Source organism: Trachurus trachurus, assembly GCF_905171665.1.
Source record: "Trachurus trachurus genome assembly, chromosome: 14".
In the NCBI taxonomy this organism is placed as follows: domain Eukaryota; kingdom Metazoa; phylum Chordata; class Actinopteri; order Carangiformes; family Carangidae; genus Trachurus; species Trachurus trachurus.
In genome coordinates, this window is record NC_139903.1 from 22,532,090 (window position 1) to 22,556,079 (window position 23,990).

Below are 23,990 nucleotides of genomic sequence, written 5' to 3' on the forward strand. Positions count from 1 at the left end.
CATACGGTATGTTGATTAGTTTTAGATATTCCAATGTAAAAGCAGCAGAAATCTGACATACAAGTAGCTTGCAGAATGTATTTTGGGTGCAGTAAATCTAATTTCTGGCCCTTCCTGACTGGCAGACTGAGCTGAGGTGGAATCGTCTGTGCAATAAAGTGCACAAATCTCAGAAGTGATGGGAATGAAATGTTCATTATCCAAAGCCCACATCCTGTCTAGCACTCTCTACATAATTATATGCATGCAAGTGATTTTATAGCGCACAGACTTTCTTTAGTTTACACAGTTTTAAACAGGCAGAGAAATTGAAATCTCATACACTCTCACCAGCATGGAAATTAAACTAGCAGCACTGAAGTATTCCTGACAAAGGCCTCAACTGGCCTGTGAAAGTTACGCTTCAAAGGTACATGTCCAATATCCACAATTTTTAATTCAGGTCTAAAGCAGACACTGGCCAATCACAAATTTCTGACTAGTGTGTTAGTTGTCCAATTTGAGACGTGCAGAGAACAAACAACAAAGATGACTCCGTTGGTTGTCTTAAGCCTATAAATAAAATGTGGTCAGGGGCCTTGGTTTTTAATGAAGGCTGCAAAACTTTTCCCCAGATACGTGTGAGAAACAACACCTGGTTCCAGTTAAGACAGCTCACTCTGTCCCTCTGTGTTTATGGTTGCTTTAATTAGAGTTGCAACAGTTTGTCAAGCTCTATGATCATGTAAAACACAGCAGAAATACGTCTGGTGTGGTCATGCAGGGCTCTCTGTGTTCTTCCAGCCACATGCTTGATTGCCATAGATAATTGGGACTTTTTAACCTGGCTCCGACATCCTGTCTGAGCACTTAAAGTTCCCTTTTCAAATTCAGTCAGATTTTCTATATCCAAGTAAATAATCATACTTAATTTCACACTTCACTGGGACACTTTTTGGCTTCTCAGTTAGATTTTCTTAGATAGTCTCAACTATTGCAAACAATTCTGCTCCTACTTTTGGAGTTTCTAATAATTCTTTCCTAATGTTAACTTGTTATGGCTCCTTGGAGGGAAAGTAAAGTATATCATTTACTTGGAAAGAAAGCTTTGAACATAATGAAAGAGAACATAATATACTGTATATCCTTTATCCATAAGGGAGCACATTGAGAAAATGACACCCCCTCTTTGGCTGTGCCAGTATAATCTTAATAATCGTGAAAACCATATGTGGTAAACTTTTTGTGCTCCGTTGTGTCTGTTCCAGTGCGATTCAGGATCATGGAAAATGGCCACCTGCAGATCCGCGGCATCAAGAAGACAGATGAGGGCACGTACAACTGTGAGGCTCGTGTCATGGCCAGGGGAGAAATTGACTTCAGGACTATCAAGGTCGTCGTTAATGGTAAGCACTATATTTCTGTCACTTTTTTTTCCTGGCTTGTCCCGTTGTTTAAGAACTGTTGTTTAGCCCACCAGGGTGCAGTGGCAATGTTCTTTTTAAAGCCTTAGATATGGCTTTTGTGACAGTTGTCGGTCAGCTCCTCTGTTTGGTCCAGACCAAGATACCCAGAAAACGACATACCAGATTATATTATGTAATTTGGTGCAAACATTCATAGTCCACACATACAGTGAGTTTATTAGAGGGTTGTCAAAGTTAATGCAATAATAACAGATTAATGCACATTCCTTTTTACATGACTATTTTTACCATTAATCATGATTAAATATTTGAGTCAATTGACAGTCCTTGAAAACTTTATCATCTCCAAACTTAAAGGTTGTACAGTAGTTCATACTCTCATAGCATTGATATACGTAGAGCTGTTTTCAGTTTTAAAAATACTCTAAACACCCACTGTGCACTCCCTGCTCTGTACCAGATGTCGGTCAGACAGTGAGTGTACAGGTTGTTAGCATAGTGAGGCAATTATTCACTAAAGAACCAAATATTAGTCTTAGGAGCTGGAAGAAACCAAAGACGGGGTTAAATATGACTTACATTCATCTGAACTCAATGGCAGCATCAAATGTATCTTAATGTTTTTCCCCACATTCTTTCTACTGTCTCTAGGTGGCAGGTTTAAATGCACTAATCTTAAATTATAAAATTAAAGTAGTCTATTTAAAACACACTTTAAATCACTGTATGTGAACTTTTTATGTTTTTTAGTATTAATCCTTTTTTTTGTATCTCTGTTCCAGTGCTTCCCACCATCCGAGCCAGGCAGACGGAGGTCAATGCTACAGCTGACATTGGTAGCGTTGCTTTGTTGGCTTGTGATGCAGATGGTTTCCCTGAACCCACAGTCACCTGGGCACAGTACGTCTTCTGCCGCCGTTCTTAGCCTGTTTTGATAAATTCTGTAGGATCAATAGTTGGGTTTCTCTCCCAGATCTACCCCGGATCAGATCAGGAGCAGATTTGAGCTGTCACAAAAAATTAAACCCTTTGTTTTATTCTGAACCTCTTACTATTTTTTTTCTCAACCTCAAAGGGGAACACCACTAAGTAAAGCCAAGATGTCAAGAATTAGAAAAAGTTATACACCTGATGCTGAGTTAACCTTCCCATGTCACTGCACCAGAAACTTCAAAGACAAAGTGGCCAAAAGTTCTGAGAGCAGTACAACAGATCTTTACAAGACAACATTTCTCCCAAAGTGGGTCCACCAAACAGGCAAAAGCTGCCTGATAAGTTAAAGCAAAAAAAAGGGGGGAGTTCTGTATTATGCACTAGTACTTTACAATGCAATATACTTGGTGCTGCATGTGCTAGTACTATACCAGTGCTGGTCTTTTTCAGGATTATACTTTTCCCTGAGAATTAATTTTCAAACAGGTAAAGCAAAGAGTGATGGGTTATCACTGTGTCCTTTCATAAAAATAGCCTCCCTGGAGCTTCTTTCCTGAGAATTTTTTATTAATTTATAAGAATTTTATCCAAGGAACCTTTGCAAATGCTGCAGTTGACATTTACAGCTCAGTTCAGTAATTTATAAACATTTTTTTATTTTATTTTTCAGCTGTAGAGCGTTAACCTTTATCAATGACACAAGGCTATGGCCTTCAGTAACAGGATGCACTGTGTGGCCCGTAGCTGAGTTAGAAGGCTGTGTAGTAATCAAGTGGACAGTTTTTGGGGGTGTTGCTGGCTTGTTGCTGCCCTCTGTCTCCAGCTGCAGGACACAACGACAAAGGCCATGTGCTGACACAAGGAGGACATGACACTGTTTAAAGTGAGCTCACAATAATGTGCACACGCACAGTGAAGGAAGAGATCTACTTCTGTTTTACATCAGCCCTGTGCATGTGTTATCCTCTCCATACTGAATACACAATAGAAAACATATTCTCTGAAGTCCTTGTGACTTTGGTCTGCAGTGCAGACAATGACAGATGGTATGAAGTGTTCACACAAAGAATAGATGCAGTCATTTCTTAAAAAAAAAAAAATATGTATTGATTTTTATCCAGTGAAGAGCGTGTTCTCGGTTCAGTCTCTGTGAGCCCCATTATTTCAAGGCAACACCTCAATATAAACACACTCACAAAAAAACCCTATTGTGACTCTTCCTGCAAATCAACTGGAGGGAACAAACAAAGTTTTGAATTAACTTGTGGCTTTATATTAAATTTGAGTCATATTGTTTGGTAGAAAAACGCTCTTACGTTCTGGAAGCCTTTGTATAAAACTCAAACACAACGGCTGGTTTGAGCTCTTGCTTCCCTGAACTAAGAATATAGAGGGTTTTTTAAAGCACAAATCAAGTTGTGCTCCAAACAAGGGCACTTGAGTGTCAAGTAGAAGCGCACATTCTTTCAGGTTTAGCTGTAATCCACCAGAACTGGTCACTTTGGTGCCTGTTTGTAAATTGAACCCTCTCATCAAGGCTGAGTTGAAACAATGTAAACTCTGGCTAAACTGTGGCTTGAAGGTGAAGCTGTCACAGCCTGTCTGGACAAACTGTTTGTTGAGCGTGATTGGTGGCAGCTTCAAAAGGATTGGATATGCACATTGTGAATCTCAGGGAGTTGTTGTTATAAGAAGTGTCTGTAAACTGACTATACATATGAATTTGTGTAGCCTTGCCTACAAATTGTTGTGTGGGAGAAATTATGAGATTTGCATGTATTACATTTGCATGACTATAACAAGGGCAAAAAGGCTTTGATGAGTATTATTAGGGAGATCTCCACTCTGCACATGCTATTTAATTGTGAACCATTTTGATCTTGTTAGTGTGGTTATGAGGCTGGCGCTCTCGTGTGTGGAAAACTCGATTCAGTTTGCACCTGGGTGCAGATTCATGCATATACAAACTTGACAAGATTTGCTTGTGAATTTCTTACACAGACTTTAGCTATTACTAAATATTTATACACAGAAACAGAGAGATGGAACTGCTATACAACTGCCGACAAATGAAATAAAAAAGGTTTTCCATTACGGAAGAAAAAAACAGTATATATTAAGAGAAAATGGCAACAGAGATGAAAAATGAGCAACAGTTGATTTTGCAAGGTTTCATTGGGTTAAAAGCACTTGGATGTGAAGCTCATGCTGCAGCACCATCTATGTTTACAGAGATGAGTGAATACTAGTATGATAATGGTGTTTCTTTGGATATATACACATTACTCGGGGCGTCACTGAGCTCAGAAATAATCCACTCCTGTTCATATCATGGTGCTGTAGAGTGGTGCCTCTTTTTCTGACAAATGGTGTTTGGCAGAGTACAAACACTGAACGTGAATTAGCTGAGGTTATGTTGTCTGGCGCTAAAACAAGAGTAAGGGAAGGTTGGAAATGAGAAGCCTGCCTCATTTTACACATTGCTCTGTGCTAACAAAAAGGGGATGAGGAGAGATAGAGGTTGGGATTAGAGATTTATTGGAATCTAAAGCTTTAAAGATTTTCTGTATATGACCTACGTGGAACTAAATTAAAACAGGAACAAGCATGAATCACAGCCATAGATATAACCCCCAAAGATTATGGATATCAATAGATATTGAAAGTAACTAGGTGATACTCAGTTTTACCAATAACCAACATTTTTTCCTTACATACTGTACAGCTGCTTGTTCAATGTACTTTCATATCGCTGATGCATCATTCACCGCTGTCAAGCTGGTGTGCAAAGAAATCATTAAATAAGGCTTTTTTGCTGAGATTGAATACTACTATTGAACATCCTGCTCACAGCTGTCTCCCAATGCAACAAAAGTTGTGTGTGCTGTGGGTGTTGAGACATACTGTAGTGAGAGGCAGGTCCAGTCCAGAAGATAGTTAAGACAGACAGTGAGGTTGTTGAGAGGACAGATGGGTGAGGCAGTGGAAAAGCAGAGAGGGGTAAAGCTCTATTTGTTCTGGTTTCCTAGGGCTGCTGACAAGGCTGTCATTCACTGTCTGCCTGCGAAAGGCTTCAGGAAGGCTGCTACTCAGGCATACAGTTAATTCTCCACAAACAGGATTCTGACCTCCGGCAAAGTTCTGGTTCTCAAGAGAAAAAAGGGGTGTTGAGACCGAGAAAAACATGCATCATCATCAAACTGGTGCATGGCCTCCTTAAAAATACAGATGTAAGGGCTAAAGGAGAGCTGAGGCAAACAAAAGCTGTAGAAATATTGGAGATGTTCTCAGAGGCATAGAGAACTGGACTGCCTTTGTGGTCTCATTGCCATTTTTATGTGCCCACTGCTCTCGTCCTCAGGTAAAACTCCAAGCAGATCCTAGTCAGAGAGCTAAGAACCACATTTGTAGGCCCCTTAAGTAAGCAAACGCTTTATGATGTGAACTCCACCATGTCTTTTTCTTCTTTTTTCCCCTCTGCTACAGTAACAACATTGTCCTTGAAACGGGTGATAAGTACAGCCTGAACGAGGATGGTTCAGAATTAGTAATAAAAGACGTCAAGAAAGTGGATGAAGGAGATTACACTTGCATCGCCAAGAACAAGGCGGGAGAGAAAGCTGAGGAAGTCAGCCTGAACGTGTTCGGTAAGAGAATAACTCCATTCGCTTTCTATGCCACAAAGTACGCTGTGGCTCTTTTTCTTCCTCTCTGGCCCTCTGCTTTGTACTTATTGACATTTCCTGTACACTTCTCAACAGCTATTCCAGTGTCTGTGTGCAGGTTTACATAGCGTGAAGCATACAGTTTAAAGAAAAGCTTGTCCTATTGCAAACTAATTAAGCCAACCCTTAGGACATTCAAAGATATCACACTTTCTCTTCACATGGAAATTTGCACCAGCCTTCCATAATAATTTGCATGCAACTCCATTCTACTGTATATCGAGGGAGTATGAAACCTCGGCTCTAATGAAGCCTGTATGTATACATTATTGAGTTTAACAGCCATTTAAATATGCACTAATCCATGTTTTGGGGATAAGTTACAATATAACGTCAAATGTGTCACTCATGGTGATCAGCCAATTCTGCAGCAGCTCTGCAAAGGCTTTTAAGTTCCTTGTAGCTGATTGTTTTGATTTTGGAGCCTGCAAACTCCATGCACACCTGTACCAGTAGCTGTATGAAGGCAGGCAGCTGTTAGCAGCAAACATTTATCTCTGATACGTCCACTGCACACCAACTCTGAAAAACAGACACAAGCTGTTAAAGAAAATTAGACCTCAGAAACATGAAATTAATAATAATGTTGCACCTGGGCTGGAGGAGAAATTAAGTCAGTTCAGGTCCATTTGTTGCCACCAAGTGTTAAGAAACAAAAGAATAAAGGGTGTTTTTCCACACTGATAACAACAAACAGCCTGCCTAAACCTAAAACCTCCTGTGCGGACAAACTGCAGTTGCTGATAAGTACAAAGCTGCACAGGGAGTCATGTGTCAGTAATGATTTGGGGTCTTTTTTGTAGTGCAACCCAAGATCACCTACCTGAACAACCAGACTGCCTCCGAGTTTGAAGACCAAGTCACCCTGACCTGCGAGGCCTCTGGTGACCCCACACCCACCATCTCCTGGAGCTTTGAGAACAAGGAGTTCAGTGAAGGACAGCAGGTAATCACATGTTGTTATTTTAAAATGGAGAAAGGCACTTTTAAACTTTCTACTTATTCAAACCAAGTGTTTATAAAACAGATGCATCTTCATGTCCTGATGTGAAAGCCATTATGTCGTAAAGAATCTACACTTGAGGCTCTGCTGAGTCTTGGCTGATACCGAATTCCAGTCCCAAAATCATTAAATAACAACAGAAGTCAACAGTCAAGTATCTTTGGGAGTACAGGCACTCAAGATAGAAAGGTCAGAGTGTCCTTGGGTGGGTGGGTGGCGCGGGGGACTGTATTAATTTATGATAGAATTTAATTTCTGTTAACTTTTCAATGTTGAATATTTACAATATATTAGTAGTAAAATATAATAAAGCACTCGTCCACATTTTAATATACACACATAAATATGGATGGATGCTTTATATTTTGCAATATAATAAAAAATATCTAACATTTTTAATTTAATCCTAAAAGCCTCAGTTTGTCAAAAGCTTGAATAAACTCCTGCAAGATTATGCGAGCCAGCTGTCCATAATGACCTGCACTATTTTTGGCAAAACCGATCAGGCCCCGGTAAACAGTTGTACGTGGCTGGACTCCTGGAGGAGTTGCTGTTATTGACAAACCTCTGCCAAATTGTCATTTATTTCACAAACCCAGAGTACGACTCTAATCCATCACAGAGCTAACACATCCACCAGCATTGACATTAATGTTTGAACTGTTAAGTCGCTGCATTTTTCATTCAGTCTCACAGTGATTTCAGTTAACGCACTTTCTGGCCCTTCTCATCTCAGATCATTAAAAGCCAATCACTTCAAACTGCTCACTGTGCTTCTTACACCAATCTTGTCACTGAATGGCATAGCCACCTGAATTTTTTGCTTCGAACAAACAAGCTTGGATTCGACCATCTCTTTTGACAGCCTTCTGCAATACTGTTAGAATTGCATTAATGATTTTGTACTTTTCCATCATGAATGCTAAAGGGGGGAGGGTGCAGATTGGCATGAAACCAATTTCCAGGCAGTGCCATGCCGTGATACTCCCCAGCGTTGTTCAGAGTAGATCTAACACTCTGCTTCACTCCCTATTAATCATTCCTATTTAAAAGGGAAAATTATTGTGAAACGACTATGAAAAAGGCTCAAAACTTGCAGAAAATTAAGTGAAAATTAGTTGAAAAGTGGAAATGATTTCAGTGAAACTAGTTTAATTATTGCCATATTACATGCCAGGAGGCCTGAGTCACCATCTATCTCAAAATCCGATTGTTTTGAGCACAGTTATGCTTCTCTGGCAAAATGCTGTGATAATCCACTCTGGAAATGAGTGGGCACTTTTTCTCACTGTGAACATGATATAAGAGCAAAGAAGTCTCTGCACATAAAGCCAAGTGAGGGTTATACATCTTTGTCATGCGTACGTGTATCTCTTGGTTTTTTTTCTTAGTGTCCTTCAGGAGCGCAGGAGATAACACTGGATTAAAGCTTCGGCTATAGAACATGGTGAAAAGCTTCTGGAAATGTGCGAGCAATGAATACTATCCTGTGCATTTTCTCCGTTACAGTGGTCTCAGCATGTTGGCAGTTGCCAGCCTGACAAGAGAATCTCATCCCTGGGCTATTATTGTGCTCTTATCAGCTCATTAAAATGGTATAATTTTGAAAAATCCATCTTAACGGTCTTTTCTGACAACATGCATCATGTGAGCAGTAGATGGATTAGTCACTTTAGCGAGGTAATTTTCTACTGTGAATGCAGTAAACAGTATTAAGATAATTACCTTGCTGCCTCTAGTAGGCTTGTGGATTCAGGAAGGACCCTTCATATGTTTTTGGTGCTTAATTTGGCATTGATACTGCAAAAAAAAAAGAAAATGCACCCACATGCTATTTTTGATCATAATGAAAGATAGGTTACTGTGTACTAAGTAAGTTGTTGACTGGTCCTGGGCCTTGGAAGATTTGCTTATCGGCCACAAGGACATGATGATACATGGCAAAAAAGAAAAAAAAATATTATAACAATACCAAAGGTGATTTAGCTGTAATGTCCTTGAAATCTGTGCTGCATTTTTAATCACTCCCTGTAATTCCCAATACACTTTTATCAAAGTAGCTAATTGTATGAGGTAAACCAGTGAGTTATCACCTCTCAGCACTGAACAGGACATGAAATCACTTGCCTGTTCGTGAGCATTTTGAAGTACAGAGAAAACAAAGTTAAGATTTCACTTATAGTTTTAGTTTTTTGCTCAACCTCCTTGTCTCTTTTGTTTTCTTGCACACTGCCTCAGAAGAAAATTGTCAGTATAAAAAGCAGTTATCAGACATGGTTGTTATGTGGCGTTATAAATGATGCATGCATGTAACAATAGCTGCACTATTCTTGGAGACACATACAGTAAGTGCAGTGAAAGCACCTGTCCTGTTAGGTCCCATAGGACCAGAAGGGACTCAGTTGCACAATATTTAGGCCATGCTGGCCCACTTTACTTCATAGCTCTGCCCAGCTGCAGTCAGCTACTGCAACTGCACTGTTGTGAATTGTGTCTTAAAGCTGCCATGTTAGACCATTTTAAACACCAAATATCATCATGCATTCTTCTATCTCGATTTAACTGTGTTAAACTAAAAAGCTCATGATGATATTTTGCCAGTAAGATTTGATATCTCAGTTCTCTCTATTAATTAGGATAAACAAAGCTGGCCATCAGTATGTGTATTTCTTTTTGTCAGTAAATCCCATGTAAAGACCAAAACCAACAACATGTTAAGTCTTTGTTTAAAGAGCTCAGCACTGTAGATTTTGGCAAACATCACTCAATTGATAACAGAATGATGATAATAGAATTTGGTTTGGAGTCTTTTTCACTGTCAACAACAGAATTAATATTGATGATTTATATTGTATTTCTTGTTGCATGTGGACTCCTCTGTCTGTGCTGACTTTACATCAAGGAGCACAATAGAAGTTTTGTGTTTGATTGTGTTACAGGTGACATTTAGTCCTCCCTCTAATTGTTTCAAATGAAATAAACTATACTAAAAGCTGAGGTGCAATTCTCAGCGGGATAAACAGTGCAGCAGGGCAATGAAGCTGTAGGTTACCCAGCCTGTGCCTCATTAATGTGTTTCGTGTTCGGACACAGATAGAGGCCCATGTCAAAGAGAAATAAACTGTCAAGCTGCAGCCACGCACACGCACAATACTGGGAAGTACTGGGAACACACTTTTAGTCAGTTATTTATAATAGTTAATTTCTTCTATCCATGGCTCTATATGACAGTGTAAAGAATATGGCTTACTGCTCATCTTTTAATCAAGGTCAGTAAGTCTAATAGTTACAGCCTTTCCAGTTTAAATTTATAACGTGCAACGCGAAAATGCGTTTGTTATTAAAAGATCATTTGTTCCCTTTATTTCACTGGAGATGTCATTTGTGTCATCATATGATCAGGAAGGTGACAAGAAAGTGAAAGGGGCATAAAAACACAGCAGAGACTCATTTGAAACCCTGTCCTTGTCAAAATGAGACCAGAGCAATTGGCCAGTCAGTGTTTCAAATTATGGAATATGGTGGCAAAGCATTATCCCCAGCATTTCACAAAAATAACATAGTGTCAGAAACATCAAGTAAACCACAATGTTTAACAGCCATCTCAGGGTCCAACCATTCATCGAGGGCTATTAAGGCATTTCCCATGAATTGAATTTCTATGTGTCACAATCTGCATTGCTTTTCAGTTTGAAAGCTTTCTCTTTGATTTAACAGTAAAAGGTTGCACATTGGTCAAGTTTCAGTTTTACCCTCAGTGTCTCTACCACCTGCTTTTATTAGAACCTCTAAAACGTTGGGCCCCTTTTGCTCTAAGATCAATCATGGGACGAACAGTGGCATGCATTCATGCAGAGTTCCACCATGTTGTGTTTTGTCATTTATCAACTAAGATAATGGCATTTCAGAAATATTTTTTATACCAAATGCGTGTATATGTATATATACAAATATAGTCATTAAACTACTTTGGTCCTCAAAACTTCTTTGGTCAGGAAAAAACTCACATTGTTAATAACAACATAATATGAAAGTATATGAAACGGCAACAATATTTCAATACTAAGCGGAATTAGCATGGGAGCATTTTAGTTACTGTAAAAAATAAATAAATAAATAAAAAACTTGGGACAAACACAAAAGCGCTGAGCAAGGATGGATAAAATCAGGAATTTCCAGCCTGCGGAGGAATTACTTTTACCTGACTATGCAGCTCAGCCTCATGCAGCCTTGTGAAGCTGGTTGCCAAAAGTCGAAACGCATGTGCAAGTGTTTGTTCTGGTGGCATGTCTCCACCTGTCTCTCACGCCAGGGAATATAAAAACCAAATGGCATTGCTGTGCTAAACATTTCACAGATTTGCAAAGAATGACAGAAGAAGCTTGTGGTATGTTTGCTGCGCAAGATTCCTACTCTGGTTAAACATATTCTTTCAACTCGAAGGCCAAACAGGACAAATCCTTTTATTTCTGCATTTGAGGGGGGACTACAAATAATAAAATCATCACTGTGTTGTTTGTTCTATCTGATACAAACTGAGTGTTTGACTCTTCCACGGTTCTGCTGGAGGATTTTCAGAGGAGAATTAGAAATTTGAATCAGTTAAGGTGTCCCTCATTTTTCCTATTAACTGTGCCATTTATCACTGTCAGTCCATGGAAGCGTTCACATGGCACACTGTATTCATGGCTGCATTGCAAATTACAGAATCTGAATATTGCCCGTTACAACTCACAGTTGTCACAGAGTATCTTCTTTCATTCGCCGGCTGTCATCATCCTTCTCTTTCCTGTCCACCGCTGTCAGATCAATTGTGATCTAATGCTGCTGTAATCAGAAAACCCCGCCGATCACTTGGTAATAGCTGTTACTAATTTTCATTGGATCGTCATTCGTCATTGGTCTGTTCCATGTGTTTTCCATGCTCTGAGCGCCATTCACATTCTCCTTTACAAGAGCAAATAGTGCAGACATAATCATAACGATGTGCAATGATGGAGCAGACGTTTTACTGGCTGCTGCTGCCTCTTTTCAAAGTCCATGTTTTGTAAGTGTAATGAAGTGGATGGTATCTTTGTATCATCTCTTGAGAGGGGATTTTAGCATTTTCCTGTTCATATCATATACTTTTTCAACCCATGAGATTAGAAGTATCTGAATGTAGCTGTTCTTAACAAAGGGAAAGAGTGGAGCACGCCACAGCTCCGTACATAAATGAATGAGTTAATCAAAACATAGAATGCCACGATGAGAAGGGCACTGATTAGAAAAACAGTCCCCAGATAGCCATAATGCCTCACTCATAATTAGTTTCCGTGCCCTTTTTTCTTTAGTGTGCCTGCAAATTATCTCTTATTACAGTACATTAATTAATAACTGAGTGAGAAGGCTTCGTGCTGCTTCAGGAAAATATGCTCCAGTTTGGCATGTTGACCAGCTCCGTAAGTTCCCTGACTGCAGTTGAAGTGCCAAACCAGAAATCCTGACCTTGGTTAAACAATCTGTTTCACCTTATAAAACCTTGAACTTTATAATGTCACGTTTTAATTTAGCATGTTTTTGATCTTTAAATTCAATATAGCAAATTATTTGTCACAGAATTAATCGTTACCCATATACTGTAAGTTGGCAGAAAAAAAAACATATCACTCAGTGTTTCTGTTTATTGTGTATAGACTTAGCTTTCTCTTTGTGAGAACAGTGCCAGTGTTTATACATCTATGTTACTGCTGTGCTTCCCCAAGCTTGTTACAGTGTTGTAAATGTTAGGATATGCTCTCCTAACCTTCAGGCAAACATCACACAGACCTGACACCTGAGTTGGATGATCTATCACATTAAGCATTGAGGTGCTTTCAGATAGCGAGCAGTTGCCACCACTGTCGCTGCCTGGCAACATCTGCCGTCTCTGTTCTGACCTGGCAGCATCAAGGTGTAATGCTGTGGCAGTGGCTCCTGGCCACCTCCAATCCGACCAGCCTGTACACAGCAGTCTGCTGCTATCCGCTGCTCACCTGCTATAATCTCATCATGCAGCTGAACTCACTGCGTTGTAGCTTAGAATTGGAGAAATGGTTATCAATATGGCATCATACAGGATAATCAGACTTTGAAACCGATGTTGCTCCAATGCTGACTCTCCTCTCCATAAAGCCAGCTCCTGAGCAGAGGTGCCAAGCTGAAAAAGTTGAAGCATCAGGAGCTCAGACAGCAGCCCCCCTCCCCCTCCATGCTGCTATACCCCTGCTGCTAACCTCTGGCACTTCTGCTGCCATGATGTTTATAATGAACAAAACAAAAAGACAAGAGGCGGCGGTGGCAGCAGCTCGCTGTCTGGAAGCACACTCACTGTGTGTCTGCATTAGTTTTCATCAAAGTTACCTCACTGTTGCTTGGTGCCTTATTTTACCGTCAACAATACGTCATAATTCACCGTGATGGATCACCCAACTCACTTGGCAATGATTTCAAAGTCACTGCAAGTTGATTTCCCTACAATTTAGAAAATGGATGTGAATCAAAAACTACCTGGAAGGCAGAAAAATGCAGCCTGATATTTCCAGGAAATGATTAGCAGCAGTGTAGTGAGTTTGTTTTTGTAGCTAATGGGCCGAGACGTTCAAATTCACCAGTTTGGTCCTTCAAAATATAAAATCATTGCACATCTCCTGCAGGTAAATCCAGTCTGCAGTCACTCTGTGTGGGTCCTTGACAAAAGCTTACTGTGCTGCTCTGTGTTGCTGTTTGTCTTTGCTTCTTCTGTGTTTGTTCGTTCTAGGCTTGGACGCGACCAGACAAATATGAGGTATGGCTACTAGTCACTGTAGCCTGACTCTAGTTGTGATAGTCCAGTCTCCCACAGTTAGACCACCCCTTTATTTTATTATTGCAGAGCAGAAGTGTTGTCAGTAAGCCCACATTTTAATGTGCACTACATTTAGTTGCGCACCAAATATGTAGACCATTAGCCACGTAGTACAGTACATTGAATCCATTTAGTTCCAGTACACATTTAGATTTGCCCTATTTACGTGTCCCTGTTTATTTTTGTCGATGAATTCCATCTCGACATGCAGAGACAGTCACATATCTCAGAGTAGATGTTCCACTTTTCTGGCCACACAGCATGCTCTTTATTTCCTGCTGCATGGTCTGGTTAGTTCTCTGACTTTGCTTGATTCAGGGAAGAAACAAATTCCTGCACTGGTTTGTTGGTAGACCAGCAGCTGTGCGACTTCACATAGAAAACACTGTCTGCTCTGTTGTGGGCCAGGGACGGCCCTAATTCACCGAGCTGTACTAAATCTTAACAGAGTGGTTTTAAATGGTGTAGCCTGCTGTCATGACCAAAGAGTCTGCATGTTTGGACTGAACCCCCACTCAATAACAGCTGAATCCTTCACTCTAAAGCAGAGTCTAAACACATGGGGCCTCATTTCTGAAACTGTCTTACTGGGTCAGATGATACACTTGACTGTAGAGGTAGAAGAGAGTCTTGGTTTTGTTTGTCCAGGCTTTGAGGTATCACTCCCTGAGATTTCTATGCCCAATATCAAACATTGTGGAGGAAGAAGATGGAAGTCCATTTGTGGTTTGTTCATATCAGGTGCAAACATCTCAGGGGTTCAAGATTTAGTTCTTTTAAACACTTGTTACAAGTATTTTTTTATGAGAATCATACTTGGAAATGTTAATAAGAGTATTTTAATTATAAGTCTCAAACTGTCCTTGCTAGTGAAATAAAACATGCAGACTCTTGGTCTAAACAAAATAACAACCACTGCCTCTAGACAGGACACAATATAACAACCTAACTTCACTCATAATTTACCCAACCAAGCTTCAATGTGAAAATGAGAAATTAGTTCTTACATCTGGTGTTCTTCTGGTTTTTAATCAGTCAGTGACTGAATTACTTCTGCAGCTTTGCGAATTTACTTCAAATTCTGCATCATGTAACTGTTCAATGTTTTTAATGTTTAAGTTTTGTAATTGATGACTCTGAAAAGCACAGCTAAAGTTACTTTATTAATGATTATAATGTACTTTACTGGACACTGCTGACTGTAAAATCTACACTACAACCTGCTCTTCATTTGGATATACAGTACAATATGTAATGACTTGTCATTATTTCCTGATGGTGTTTTTCCTTATTTTTTGAAGTTTAAGATTACCAGCTGTTATTAGAAGTAAAGTTTAGTTAAATGTACTTAAGTAGATGGTTGCCAGTAGAGAAAAGTGTTTGTAGTTTAGTTTAATGATCATTGTCTCTGTCCAATGTTGTTTTGCTCATTGGCTTCCACTAAACCTTAAGTGTTTGTCTCTACAGGATGATGGCATTTAGAGAGTTACCTGATAGAAAAGCTTTCTATCAGGGATGTCACAGAACCTACTTTGCACATTGTCTCATATTTTTTGTGACTTAAGATATTATCAGTCAGTAGTTGTGCAGCAGAGACAGAAATGTTACAGCGGTAAATATTTTGATTAGGCCCACTATAGAAAATCAGCCGTTGATGAACACAGCTTTAATTGCACGGCTTGGATCAAACCAATCAAGAGTAATTAATTAAGAGATTTTGGGTCTGACAAATTCATTGGCTTAGACCAGCTGTGATGGTGATTAATCATAGGCTGCTAACAAGCAGACATTATATGATTAGTAACCATTTATAACCTGAAAGGTAATATTTTGCTGGAGAGACCTGCTAAATCTTTACAGTGTGTCTTTATTTCATCAAGAGGTGCACTTGAGAAAGCAGCGTGGTACTTTAACAAGACCAGGGACTGATTGTGATCACCTGTCTGCTGAAAGCCATTGATTTAAGCGGTGCTGAATAGAGCATGCAAGCAATACTTGTCATAAAGTCCAAAAAGATCACGTCACCGTCTTGTATTCATTTTTTATTGTACTCAAGTGTGTCTGTGATTTTTATATACTGTACCACTTAGACTAGACGAAATGCAGCTGTAAGATATAGATCAAGGAAGAAAGGCCCAGACAGCTTGGATGTGTGTTCAGTGAAGCCACTCACAGATAAATGGATTGGTTAAAAAGTGCTCTATTTACTACCTATTTATCTCTTGTGTCTATTATGAACTGAAGTGCTACATCAAAACTCATCCTGAAAACTGGGATGTAATGAAGCCTGTCTCACCTTAATATTTTGTACGGTTTGAGATGAACTGCTTAGACATAATGGAATTTTTTAAAGCTTTATTAGAGAGCCGACAGAAATAACACGACAGTGTGAGGCAGGGGATGATATGCAAAGCATAGGTCCCCAGGTGGACTGAGGAAACTGAGGACATTGTATTTTATATTCATGGTTTGCATGACTCTAATTCAGCTCCTTAAAGCCTTGGGTGCCCCTAAACAACAACATTCTTCACTAGTGGGCAAGGACCACTCAAATGGACCATTATCCAGATTTCTGGATTTCTAGAGGAGGTGCAGGTCCAGTCTGCCCTCCAGGTGATCTCTGAAGAGTATTCCTTCATTTGTCACATCCTGCCAGAGGGCCCATCCCTCAAATTGAAACAAATTAATCATGAGCTGTATTCTAGATACAGTGCAGTGGCCATTTTAGGACCCTGTCAGGCTCTACATCGAGTTCTACTTTCATTAGTCTAATCGTCCTCTGCCACTGTAGAAATAATACATTTCTAAATTTTGGCTTTGTTCAGGAAGCTGTGCTGAAAGCAGATGTGTTGTTAGCTCCCTGCTCCCTGCAGGTGTTTTAATTACTGTATAAGCCAAGAGCTGGCTACATACATGTAACCAGCTCTAAATGTCACATTCACAGTTCACACACACATAAATCCATGTCTACTGCAGGAGGAATTATAAAAACGTTGTTGATTCTCCTGACTTATCATCTGGTGCCATCGTCAGATCAGTACTTTATTCTGTCACGAAACTAAATACATTCATGTTATGTCCCTTTGTGTAAAACACATAATAGTCAAATAACTAAAGAGTCAACGTACAGGTGCAACAAGGCAGTTTGTTTTCTATTAAACACAAAGTTCCAAAACAATAAGTCAAAGTGTGGGGAAGGAAGGGTCGAGGTGGTTGTGCCAAACGATTTAAATAATAAAACAAAACAAGGCCTGACTAAATGTCTATCTCTGAAAATAAAAACCAAAAAGATGTTGACATTTTCAGTGTAAGTATATTAGCGTACTGATGATAGTTAGTGAACGCACCACAGTTCCAAAGCGCAGTCTCACAGGGCTGCAGATGTCAGCTGTTGACTCTCAGTCTTGTTAATAACCTGGTTAGTCATAATAAGTCGATTCCTTAGATGTTTGTGTTTTATGTCAACTGCTGACAAACTTTGAGCTTCATGTTGCCAGATTGGAGCGGAAAAGTTTTGCAAACCCTCCTCATAAAAATTAGAATATTCATATGAGCAGCTTTTCCTCTTGAGTATTTAGTATTTACAAAAATCAAGTGTGACATATGCAGCATTAATATCTTTTTTTATTAAATCAGTAAAGCTGTAGGTGGTGTAGGCGGAGAATGTGATGACAGAAAAATAAAAAATAAATAAAACAATCCTCCCCAAAGTAAATGATACTTTCTCCGTGGTTGCTGAGAAAATCTCACCTTGTGTCAACTTTAATATAACTTTAATGAAAATATAATGGCAGCACATATAATGAGTGAACTGACTATGCTTCCTGCATCACTGGCAGACAAGGCCTGCCCAGAGGCAGCCTATAGCACTCTCCCTGTATTATAATTATAGGACAAAATATATAAGACAAACACATGTATTGACGGGTTATGTAACTTAATGTCAGTTGTGCCACATTGCAAAGCGGCAGGGACAGTGAGAGAAATCATTCCCATGCTTTCCATTAAAGGTCCACTGTCTACTGTATAATTAATCTGATGACGAGTCAGGGTTGTATAATTAAAATTAGTCATTGGAATTAATGAATAAACCCTGGTCTGCCTGTTCACCTCTGTTGTTTCATTAAAGCATTATTCTCTATTAACGTTATTCCCGTTAACATTACAACAGTGTTCCCAGTGCAGCTCCTTCCTGTGTCACTGCAGTAAGACAAGATTAATGCTGCCCTTTCCAAATGTTCCAGGACACTCCCTCAGATATTCAGTAAACAGCAGAAATATTTCTGCCATATCTGCATCGTTGTGCTATGGAAAGGAATAAGAGTTCATTCCATAACGCTAATACAACAAATATTCAATAATTTATCAAACATAAATGCTGAAGCACCTTCAACGCCTGAAATATTCATAGAAAATCATGGCAGCTCGGCAGAAGATGTATGTCCCCTGTTGGTTTGGACTGTGTGTCACCCAGAGGAAAGAAAAGCTGTTACTGTATTGCTGCTACATTGCTCCTCTTTATTATTGATGTCTTTATTTCACCTTTTACCACTTGCACCACCTTATTTAACAGCAGAAAACTGTGTGCAGATATGGTCACGTGACCATGGAAGAACAAAGGACAGAGCACGAAGCAAAGCATTTTGTCCTTTGGCCTCACCCTCTGTACTTGATAACATGCACACCATTAAGATCCAGCCAGGTTGCAGCGTATGATTAAAGAGCCAAGTGAGGGTGAACTCGGATGTCATCTACACACCTGCCCTGAGAGCTGGCTCTGAATAAGAAGGATCACATCCTCAGTGACCCTGCAAACAGCAGCAATGAAGATGATCTGCTAAGGAAAATAAAAAGCAGGTTCAATAAGCCACGTGTCCCAACTGTGAATGCCGTGTTCATGCTGTAGTTAGACTGTGTGTAAAACCGCAGCTGGGCTGCTGAATGGCAAGAGCAGTAATCGACGTACTGTGATAGTTTGAAGTTTATTGGTTTGGGCTTTATGTGCTCACTGATTATTCAGGCTGAAGCAGGGACAGTATCTCAGAATCAATGATGTTGAATGTGCTGTTGTTACTGTTGTCTGTGTGAGAGACAGAAAGCTTTCTATGATCTTTATGAATCTCTGTTTCTAACAAAAAAAACACACTGTTCTCCATTTTTGTGCTTTCCAACTTCCCCACTCTCTCTGTGACACTCACCATACAATAAGAAAAATGGACAATAACGCCAGCTTTATCCTTGTTTTTGTTGTTTTTTCTAACACAAAAATCCAATTTGTGCACAATTGTCTTTTTGTATCACCTGTCTAAGATCATCGCAGTTGTTTAATCACCTGTCCAAAAAAGTGCCACAATTTTGTTTTGTCTTTGTTAGTTAAAAATCATGATGTCTGTTTGTATAACTATAACCCCCCCCCCATTTTTATGTGAAACTGCTTTTACTCCAACACGTATAAAAACTCTAATGAACAACAACTCTAGTGAATCTCAGAATCTAGGCTGTGTAATTGAGAATAATTTCTTTCCTTTCTTCTTTATAGAGCCTTGATAGAAATATTGTGGTACGTAGCCACGCACGGGTTTCCTCCCTCACCTTGAAAAACATCCAGTTCACCTATGCCGGCGAGTACCTCTGCACCGCCAGCAACTCCATCGGTCAGGACAGCAAGCACATGTACCTGGAAGTCCGCTGTAAGTCACCCGACTCTTTTTACACTCACTCTGATGGTTTATCAGTGCGGTCAATACACCTTATCTTTATTCTGAGCTGTGATTAAATTGTATTTTATTTTACTTTAGATCTAAGAGCTGATTTTCAGGTTGTCAGTTAAAAATTCTAGTGACTAGTTGTAAATTGGAAAATGACATTGTTTAAGCATCAAGTGGTGAGGGTCAGTGTGTGTTACTGAGGTGCTTTGTTAGAGCTGGCCTTGACATTTTCTTAACCTGTCTGCCTCCACTCAGGTAGTATTTTTCTCTTGTCTTCTAAAATGTCATTCGACAGCACCTTGGAAACAGGTCTAGTATTTGTTCATTAGCTACAGGAAGGCCTGAGGAGAAATCAATAATGCCAGTTATATAACAATAAGAAGGAGAGGTTTGCACTTACAGTACGTCTTTTATCTGAACCAAATATAGTCACACCTCTGTTGTGACTTACATGTGGATGAGATTTCTCCTCATATTGATTGTTTATTGTTGGTGTATGGACAGAAGATCTGACTGTGGTATTCAGGTGGACGAACCACATCAAAACACACCATCTCAGACTGACTGACACATGTCAGTGTAAAATCAAGATTTACTCATTGTTTCATACAATTCTTTTCTCTCTTGCTAATTATCCCCATCTTAATACGTAATACATCAACCATATACAGTATCAGTACGCAGTGAAGTTTTAGTTGGAACTTTTAGAGATGAAGACACAGTGAGGAGGCCTACATGATATTTTTCCAGCATATTTGCTTTGTATACTTTCACAACATTGATGATGGTTGTATCAAGCATAAATATTGTCTGAGATAATAAGACATCGAGGAGAATCTTTGGAAAATTTCAACCTTGACAACTCTGACAAGTCTGATACAGTTGGCAACTTAACCAGAACAGATTCCTGTTACAAGCAACGAAGTGGCACCAGCTTAAATGAACTGAAGCAGCATGAAGTAACTGTACAGCACAAAGCTGAGCATGCATGTCGCCATCATCAAAATGCAGTCTGTCACAGGAAATGTGCTCCCAGTTTCAAACAAAATGCTCCACTTTTTTTTTTTTTGCATCACTTGTCAGCAAACCTCTTTCACTATGGCAACAGTTAACAAAGAGCTATTCAACCTCCTGGGGGAGGTGTACATTTTATTGTTACTCATTGTTGTAACTTACTCATGTGGTGCAATTTTATTACGTTATACTGTAGCTTCTACTCTCAGCTTAGCACATGGCTGGTGCAACAGCCTGGTTGTCATCAGATGCACAAACTGTCTGATTCATGAATATATATATATTATATAATATATACACAATATATAATATACTACTGTGCAAAAAAAAAAGGCAGGCGTGAAAAAATGCTGTTAAGTCAGAATGCTTATCCATCATGCAATACCATCAGTGAAGTGTCTGATTGGACCCAAATTTATTCACAACAACCCCAAACATTCAGCCAGTGTCATTTAGAACTATCACCAGCATAAAGAAGAAGAACACGTCCTGGAAGTCCTGGAAGTCCTGGAAGTCCTGGAAGTCCTGGAAGTCCTGGAAGTGATAGTGTATAATATTGATTTGATTTAGGATTCTCGTCTGTTTATTCACTGCATTTTGTTAATTGATGAAAGAAAAAAAAAATCTTAATACTTCCATCTTTGAAAGCATTCAGCTTTTTTTCCACACCTGCCTAAAACATTTGCATAGTACTATATATATATATATATATATGTATATATATATATATTTTTTTTTTTTTAAGAATTAAAGCATCAGTAGCGATCCGGTCGTTTTGGCTAACTTCTTGTCAGCCGATGGAGTTAGCAGTCCCCGCCTTCGTCCCTGCGTCACCACATTCACGCTCATCCCTTGGCTGCACACACAGAGAGGACCGCCCCTTCATGCCGTTCTCTCTCCTCATTGGATAAAGGTTGTAGGATACAAGGAAAGTTTTCTCCTCGGCTTACAGCAGAGCAGAGTGACTGACAGACCCGTGTTTCAGACCAAACACTCTATGTAAGTGATTGCCGTCGGAAGATATAACTATTTAAGACTTATATTGACACAAATATTCCGCTTACTTCTGCTTTAAAACAAAGGGAAAAAAACTATTAAACCACATTTATTTTACAACAATCCATTTTAGAGTTGACAAAAACATGACACTGAGTGAAGGATGAAATCCTACAGGTGGGTCACAGGAAAAGACGGACAGTCAAAATGCACTAGAGATAGAGTACAGTTATCTGGCTTTTACCTCTGTTTCTGGGGATGAATAATATGGGTGAGAGTGCAGTAGCAATTTGCTGGGTCAGTGGTGTCACTGTGATTTGTATCAGCCTTAAAAGAACTAAATTTTCCACATGGTTCATTTGTTGTGGTTAAAAAAAACACCATCTTCAAATCAAAGCTGAGAGTCAGCACTTTACAGAGCCAAAGCAAAACGACCATAATACTCAGAGTCTGTTCATCTTAACATGAGCCGCCCTCAAGAGACACTCACACACTACACCATCAAAAAGAGCTGCAGTGATGCCAAGGACATGCCCTGTGTTTTTGCATTCATTCAGTGCCTCAGCTTACACAAAACATATGCCTGCAGAGATTAGATGAGCATAAAGGAAGCCAAATCGCACTTGATCTCATTCTGAAATCAGTCGATTGTTACCTTGGTAAAAAAAAAGAAAGAAAAATAAAGCCAATGAATGCTTAATTGGATTAATATGCCCTGCTCTCAATGCACCAGCAATTTGCTCAGAGATATAATCACAATGCAGTGTTGATAGAGTTGTTTGAGGGCTTGCTGCTAGCTAGAGTAATCAGCGAGTAATCAGGTAGCTGATTCACTGTTGGCAAGCAATTATCGATAAGAGAAGGTGCTTTGTCTTGAGCAGAGCTCTCACTCTCTGTCCTCTCTATCACCACTCAGTCACTCACGAAATGAAGACGTTATCTAAGCATGGAACTTCCTATCCACCGCACAGCATGATCCCATTAGCTGGGCTAAGTGTGTCTAGGTTTGCTGCTGAAGGACTGATAGGAGAGCGGTAATATCTCCTCTGTTTGAGCTGTGTTTTGTCAGCCGTCCAGGTTTGTTTATTATGTCTCATGAAAGCACTAAGCTGCAAACAGGTCACCTCTAATGTACTCATCTCAGTTCTGTCACATTTACAGTAAGATTGTCGTGCTCGCGTGCAATACATTTATTACATATTATTCACCAAGTGCACAATATCTTATGTTTTTTTTTCTTTATCTGCTCATATCGACAGAATTGTTTTTTGATTGAAGACTTGAAACTGAGGAGATCCCTTGTGAGATGCCCTTAGTATGTAAAAAAGACCACTTACTTGACCACTTTCTTAGAAAAGAAAGAAAAGAGAAAAGGTATTAGCGAGATAGAATCAGTCAGTTGACCCTGAAAATATCCAGGAATCAATTTATATGTAAAGCAAAAGCTGAGCACTATCAAGTATCACCAAGGTGTTGAGCCAACCACAATGAGCTGATATTCAAGAGCCTGTAGCAATGAGCAAAATGGTGCTGATCTAAGATAAACCTTATTAGAGCCATCCTCCTCCAATACACATCCTCTGTTCAAGATGCAAACTGTTAATACAGGCTTTGTACATAGACACATAGACACATATACAGTGTATACACAAATATAGTACGCATATGCAAAGCCTGGCGTGTTGTGATACTGGGCCCCTCAAATAAACTGCACATCCTCAGAGTTCAGCAAGAATTTCATCGAAAATAAAAGTACAAATGTATGATTGCAAATTAATTATCTGTGAAATTATCAATTATCCAAATTTTCACAAAAACCAGGGAACTGAAAATTAAGTGTAGATATGGTGTTTGCCTTAATTTTATATCATACAGTCTGATTAATATTATTCCTAGTAGTGCTACAGTTGCAGCTACTGTAATTATCCCTCTGCTGTTTTGTGTAGATGTTATGTCATGTGACCTTGTTGAGCACCATCTTAAAACTGATCTTCCTAAACTAGATTACCACATCAACTTCAATTCAGATTTACTTTGTTGAATTTGATTTTATTTATGTTCTATCATTGGCTCTTTGTTGCTTCTTGTATCTTTTTAGTTTTTGTGTGTGTGTGATAGACTGGGCGAGGGAGCTGCAGAAATCAAACAGGCAGGTCGGAGGCACTGTAGTGAGTCAATGAGGCCCAAACCATCATTGACTAAAAAGTGAGAGTCTCAGGGCTTCGGGAGACAGAGCATCTATTGACTCATCCTCCTCGTCCATCAATTCCAGTGCACGGTGCACTGCAGAGTTTTCAAGGATCCAGGGTCAGAAGTAAAGTAGCGTCAGGGGCCACAGCA

The 23,990-nt window shown here is 39.5% G+C and overlaps 1 protein-coding gene across 1 annotated transcript in view; it reads left to right on the forward strand.

The window, feature by feature from the left end:
• ncam1a (neural cell adhesion molecule 1a) overlaps window positions 1-23,990 on the forward strand; it is a 247,929-nt gene that overhangs the window by 178,951 nt on the left and 44,988 nt on the right. The window contains exons 5-9 of the mRNA XM_083986287.1: window positions 1,248-1,385; window positions 2,189-2,306; window positions 5,826-5,986; window positions 6,868-7,010; window positions 19,472-19,622. Of these exons, the coding sequence (XP_083842413.1) occupies window positions 1,248-1,385; window positions 2,189-2,306; window positions 5,826-5,986; window positions 6,868-7,010; window positions 19,472-19,622 (711 nt within the window). The remainder of the gene's footprint in view (window positions 1-1,247; window positions 1,386-2,188; window positions 2,307-5,825; window positions 5,987-6,867; window positions 7,011-19,471; window positions 19,623-23,990) is intronic.